This window comes from Arachis duranensis, chromosome 3 (genome assembly GCF_000817695.3).
Source record: "Arachis duranensis cultivar V14167 chromosome 3, aradu.V14167.gnm2.J7QH, whole genome shotgun sequence".
Taxonomy (NCBI): Eukaryota; Viridiplantae; Streptophyta; class Magnoliopsida; order Fabales; family Fabaceae; genus Arachis; species Arachis duranensis.
In genome coordinates, this window is record NC_029774.3 from 39,595,744 (window position 1) to 39,602,447 (window position 6,704).

Here is a 6,704-nt window from a genome sequence, read left to right on the forward strand (position 1 = left end):
TCGAGACTAAGAGGAATGTATAAAACTAAATGTCTTGTCCAAGCCAAGGAACTAACTCTGAATAGTCCTGATAAATAATGATTAAGACGGGATTCGGCATTTTTAAACCAAGAAATGCTCGGTTTCCATTTCGGTTGTAGGTGTAACCACTCCGCTATTAAGGATATGGCTGAAAGAAATAATAGAAAAAGAGCCCCAGTATAAAGATCCCCATTAGTACTGTTCATACCCTAGGTCGAAGACGTCCCACCCGAGACGATCGACGACAAGCCAACCGACCTCTTTAGGTCCGAACTATCCGACCTCTTCTCCAAGAGCTCAGCCAAATCACCAGGAGAGCCCAAAAAGGGCCTAAACAGAGGAACACGACCCAAATCTGAAGGCAGCCCAAAGCTTATAGAGATAAGAGCTAACTTAAGCATCGGAGTCCCTTGCAGGTACCACTACCCTCCGGTGACGAAGGATCAACATAACCACTAAGTCCAACAAGTCGGACACGGCGGCTCTGGCCACCATCATCAAGTCGGACACAACCGCGCCGACCAGTACAGAAGATCTCATCCGAGATTGACCTACAGTTTCAAGTAACCCTTGGAACATTGGCACCGTTGCCGGGGAACCTGAAAGTCATCCCATCGTCATGGCAGACAACCTTGACAACGACCACGACTCTGATCTAGAGGACAGGACGTCGCACAAGAACACGCAAAGATAAGAGTCCACCAAATGCAGAAATCCTAATGGCACTTCAGGCTCACAAGAATGTCTTAAACAACTCGAAAAAGAAGCCAAGTATCAATGAGAAGCCGAGAAGGACCTCAGAAGGGAAACTAGGTGACGCAAAGAGCTGGAAGACAAACTATTACAGCTTGAAGCAGATCTAAAAAAGACTACTCGATCTAATCACGAGGGTAATCCCCACAAGGATCAAGACCCGTTCACCAAAGAGATTATGAAAGCTAAAGTCCCAAAAGACTTCAAAGCTCCCAACATGACCCTGTACGACGGCACCTCAGATCCAAGCCATCATCTTAGTAATTTCAGAAGCAGAATGTATCTCACCAATGCCTCGGATGTAATCCGGTGCAAAGCCTTCCCAACTACCTTAACCAAAACGGCAATTAAGTGGTTTGACAGCCTACCCCTGAGGTCCATCTCAAGCTTTGACGACTTAGCGGGAAAGTTCCTTGCTAGATTCTCCATCCAGAAGGACAAAGCCAAGCACGCCCTAAGCTTGTTAGGGATCAAGCAAGGAGATCGGAAAAGTCTTCACAACTACATGAAAAGATTCAACAAAGCATGTCTGGACATACAAAGTTTGCCAACAGAAGCAACCATTATGTGTCTCATCAATAGCCTACGAGCGGGGCCTTTTAGTCATTCTATATCAAAGAAACATCCCACATCTCTGAATGAAGTACAAGAACGAGTAGAAAAGTACATCAACATGGAGGAAAACTCTCGACTAGGAGAGACCTCGAAATCTGGATCCTTTTACTCCTCCCGAGATAAGGATAAAGAGTCCAAGAAAAAAGAAGATCAGCATTGAGAGAAGATCAAGAAATACCACAATTACACCCTTCTCCAGGTGTCTCTCGTGGAAGTATACCGAGAAGTATGCCACACTGAAAAAATCCCACCACCTCGCCCACTTAAAAGCAAAAAGGGAGGAGGAAATCGGACGGAATACTGCAAATACCATCGAATCTATGGATGATGCACGAAAACTTGTCTCTCAACAAATTTCACTTCAGCAAGTATATCGAATTGTCGTCAAGTAAGAACTCACAATAGAGTGAGGTCGAATCCCACAGGGATTGATTGGTCAAGCAATTTTAATTGGAAAAGTATGCTAGTTGAGCTAAACAGAAGGTGGTTGATATTACAGGAAAATTAAATGGCGAGAAAGTAAATGGCAGAAAATAAAGTGAAAAATCTTAAATGGATATTGGGGGAGATGAATATGGAAATAAATGGCAGAAAGTAAAGAGAATGGGTAAGATCAGAAATGGGGAATTCATTATATTTAGGAGACGTTCAATTCTCTGGATCAAATTTATTTTCATCTCTTCCTCAATCAATGCATCTATTGATCTCCTTGGCAATCCAATCTCTCTAAGCTTGAACAATTGTCCAATTCCTTGATTTAATTGCTCATGGGAAGAGATAAAGTATGGTCACTGATTATACCACATATACTTCCAAATCAAAGTGTTGGGAGGATTACATATCACTATATCCGCCCAGACCCCAATTTGGTCCAACATGAGAAAGTATTTCTAGCATGATCTCCTCATCCCTTTTCCAAGGCTCAGAGGAGATCCAATTATGGAGAGTTTCTTTTCCAAGACAACTAACCAATTGAATTAAGATCGAAAGCTTTTTAGTAAATCAAGAGAGAAGAAAGAGGAAGAAGAATGAAAACTATAATTGATCCATCAAATTACAACAGAGCTCCCTAACCCAATAAAATGGGTTTAGTTGTTCATAGCTCTAAAAATAGAAAATGGCAGAAAAGAATACATGCTTAACTAGAAATGCAGAAAAGTAAATATACAAAGGGTAGTTCTCCAAAGTGCCAAGCTTCTCTATAGTTCAAAACTACTCCTATATATACTACTCTTCTTGATCTTCTAGTGAGTTCTTCAAGTCTTGGATGTGGGCCTTAGATCTTGAGTGGAAGCAATTACAATCTTTAGTGGGCTCAGCTTGCAGAAAAGTGTGAGTTAGGCATGGGCGTTAGTGATGTTAACGTTATGTGAAAATGTGGGTTCGAGAATGTAACCCCAAAATAGTCCACGTTAACTTCAACGTTAGTGGCACTAACGTGATCACTAACATTGCCTCATGATCCTTCGTAAGCATTATTGGGAATCACCTTTTCCAATAACGTTGCATTGTGCCCCTTGTCCTCACGTTAGAGTTCACATTAACTAGGTTAACGTGGCTCTTAACGTGGGCATGCCTAAGCTTCGAGAGCGTTAGTGACACTTACCTTTGTCACTAACGCTCCAAACGCCCCTCTTTCCCACATTAGAGTTCACATTAACTAGGTTAACGCGGCCATTAACGTGGTAGTGAATGCCATCTCCAACGTTAGTGACAAAGGTGAGTGTCACTAATGTTGGCTCATGATGCTTAGCTCCACGTTAACTTTCACATTAGTGGTCTTAACGTGACCACTAACGTGGGCAATGTTGGCTTAATCCAATGTTAGTGACAAAGGTGAGTGTCACTAACGTTGGCATTATGATCCTTTCCACGTTAAAGTTCACGCTAACTAAGTTAACGTGACTCTTAATGTGACCTATTGCCAATTTTGGAGCGTTAGTGGTGTTCACTTTTACCACTAACACTGGAGCTCCTTTTTCCTCTACGTTAACTACCACGTTAATGTAGTTAACGTGGCAATTAACGTGGGCTTATGATGGCTTCGCAGGTGTTATTGGTGACCACCTTTCTCATTAATGTTGTAAGCTCATTCTGATTCCACGTTAGTGGTATCGTTAATCTAGATTAACGTGGCTACTAACGTGGTTCTTCCTAGCTTCTTTTGTCCTGAATTCAAGAAAATAAAGTGTATCAAACCTCTAGCCCAAGTCATGAGATTATGCATCATCAATTTGCAATTCAATCCTTGCATAATCCTTATGAAATCATGTAAAATTCACAATAGTTGCTTGAATCAAGGTGTAAATGAAATTTCATCCAAAACTTACTTTATTTGCTAAGAAAATGCATGAAACTACCCTAAAACAGTAAAGAAAAGGTCAGTGAAACTGACCTAGATGCCCTGGCATCAATGGACATCCCACCAATGAGTACTTCGACTTGAAGAATGTCATAGAGAAATTGGTAAGAGAAGGAGGACTAGATCGGTACCTAGCCAGTAAGCCAGATGAGTCCAGAAAAAGAAGAAGAGACGAAGAGGTCGGACGAACAGAACGACCACCTCGTACCCCAGAGAAACATGTTCACATGATACATGGAGAATTTGCAAGAGGAGGAATCTCCAAATCATCTCGCAAAAGACACCTCAAAGAAGTATATCATGTGAGGGAGGAGAAGGAGCACCTGACCTCCCTACTATTACTTTCTCTAAAGAGGATGCAGCTTGCATCATCTCAGGACATGACAATCCCATGGTCATCACTATTATATTGGCCAACGCTATCCTCTACCGCACACTGGTGGACCAAGGAAGTTCAGCTGACATCTTGTTTAAAACTACCTTCGACGAACTCGACCTTGAAGAAAAAGAGCTCAGAGCATATCTGAACAGCTTATTCGGATTAGGAGACACTCCAATTCAACCACTTGGATACATCTCGCTAGACACAACCTTTGGAAAGGGAAACTGGTCAAGGACACTCAACATAGACTACATTGTGGTCGATGTGAGCTCAGCCTACAATGCCTTAATAGGTCAGACAACGCTAAATCAGCTCGGGGCAGTAGTCTCAACTCCACATCTATGCATGGATTTCCCAACTACAGAAGGGATTGCTATGATAAAAGGAGACCATAAAATAGTATGCCGCTGTTATAATGAAAGTCTGAACCTTAGAGGAAAATGGGAGGAAATCCACACCATCGAACTCGGGGGAATTCGAGGTTGGGAAGAACTCCGTCCACAGCCTGAAGGCGAGACAGAAAAAGTCCAGATCGGATATTTCCCAGATAAAACAACCAATATCGGTGCAATCCTAAAGGGAGAAGTAAAAAAGTCCCTCAAACAGTTCTTAAAAGATAATAACGATCTCTTCGCATGGAAGGCCGCAGACATGCCAGGCATAGACTCCAAGCTAATGTGCCACAAGCTGGCAGTATATCTAGGATCTCGGCCAGTACAATAGAAGCGTAGAAAGCTCAGACCAGAAAGATCCCAAGCTATGGAAGAACAGGTACAAGCTCTACTAGAGGCAGGATTCATTAGAGAAGTCAAGTACCCACTATGGCTAGCCAATGTTGTCTTGGTGAAAAAGTCAAATGGGAAGTGGCGGATGTGCACTGATTACACCGACCTCAACAAAGCTTGCCCAAAAGATCCTTATCCACTCCCAAACATCGACACTCTAGTGGACGCCTCCTCCGGATACAAGTACCTCTCATTTATGGATGCCTATTTAAGATACAATCAGATCCCGATGTACCCACCTGATCAAGAAAAAACCTCATTCTTAACATCCAAAGCGAATTATTGCTACATCGTCATGCTATTCGGACTCAAAAATGCAGGAGCTACCTACCAAAGGTTAATGAACAAAGTCTTTACAGATAACATTGGAAAACTAATGGAGGTATACATGGACGATATGTTATGAAAGACACAATGCGAGGAATCATTACTGTCTGACCTCGTCGAAGTGTTCAATACCATAAGAAAGCATGGCATGCGACTTAACCTTGCAAAATGTACCTTCGCAGTAGAAGCTGGCAAATTCTTAGGATTCATGCTCACACAAAGAGGAATCGAAGCAAACCCGGACAAGTGTCAGGCCATACTCAACATGAAAAGCCCGACCTGTGTCAAAGAAGTGCAACAACTCAATAGGCGACTGGTAGCCTTGTCCAGATTTCTAGCTGGATCAACCATAAGATTCTTCCCCTTCTACGCTATGCTAAGGAAGGGAAAGAAGTTCGAATGGACATCAGAGTGCGAGCTAGCTTTCCAGGATTTCAAAAGATTCCTGGGACAACCACCCGTTCTTACTCGACCTCGGGAAGGAGAAGCACTCATATTATACCTAGCAGTAGGAAGCCGGGCAGTAGACTCGGCACTAGTCCGAGAGAACGAAAGTGGACAGCAACCTATATACTTCATCAGCAAAGCGCTACATGGGTCCAAACTGAACTATCAAAAGATAGAGAAGTTCGCCTACGCTCTCATATTAACCTCTTGACAACATCGTCCATACTTCCAGGCTCACACCATCAAGGTTCAGACCAACCAGTCTATAAAAGGCATTCTGCAGAAAACAGATTTAGCGGGGAGAATCCTACAGTGCGCAGTCGAGTTATCCGAATTTGACCTCCAATATAAAGCTCGGACAGCGATCAAATTACAGTATCTGGCCGACTTCGTTGCAAAGTACACTGACACCCCGGAAATCCCTACAAAGTGGAATCTTTACATGGATGGTTCTTCCAATAAAACCGGGAGCGGAGCAGGCGTGATAATAGAAAGTAATCAGGGAACCCAAATCGAACTCTCACTAAAGTTCGAGTTCCCTACTTCTAATAACTAGGCTGAGTATAAGGCACTATTGGCTTGTTTGAAGCTGGCTAAAGAAGTCAGAGCCCAAAAACTTGTCATCTTTAGCGACTCACAGGTTGTCACCTCGCAAATAGCAGGGACCTACCAAGCCAAAGATCCAGCTATGAAAAAGTACCTAGACAAAACCATGGAACAACTCGGGCAATTCCAGGAATATGAGATCCAACATATACCTCGGTAATAGAATGCTCGAGCTGATGCACTCTCAAAATTAGCCAGCACCAATCTAGGGGGCAATAATAGGAGCCTCATCCAGGAAGTACGGCAGAACCCGTCAATCGCAGAAGAAGAAAAAATCTTAACAATATCATGCCAAGATCAAGGATGGATGACTCCCATAATTAACTACCTCAAATCAGAGATATCCCTACAGATAAGCAGGAGGCAAAGAAGTTAAAACGGGAGGCACAGTATTACACCATCATAA

The 6,704-nt window shown here is 42.8% G+C and overlaps 1 protein-coding gene across 1 annotated transcript; it reads left to right on the forward strand.

Moving 5' to 3' along the window:
* Positions 1–4,142: 4,142 nt before the first annotated feature.
* On the forward strand, positions 4,143–6,248 carry LOC127745493 (uncharacterized). The gene is made up of 3 exons (XM_052258261.1): positions 4,143–4,698; positions 5,239–5,300; positions 5,925–6,248. The coding sequence occupies exons 1-3, from the start codon at positions 4,143–4,145 to the stop codon at positions 6,246–6,248; spliced, it is 942 nt and encodes a 313-aa protein (XP_052114221.1).
* The last annotated feature ends 456 nt before the right edge of the window (positions 6,249–6,704 follow it).

Excerpts from the sequence above, each read along its gene's own strand:
- LOC127745493 (XM_052258261.1), top strand. The coding sequence starts at position 4,143 with ATGGTCATCACTATTATATTGGCCAACGCTATCCTCTACCGCACACTG. Across the intron at positions 4,699-5,238 it reads AGATAAAACAACCAATATCG|GAGCTACCTACCAAAGGTTA; the intron begins GTGCAATCCTAA and ends TCAAAAATGCAG. Across the intron at positions 5,301-5,924 it reads ACATTGGAAAACTAATGGAG|GCTCACACCATCAAGGTTCA; the intron begins GTATACATGGAC and ends CCATACTTCCAG.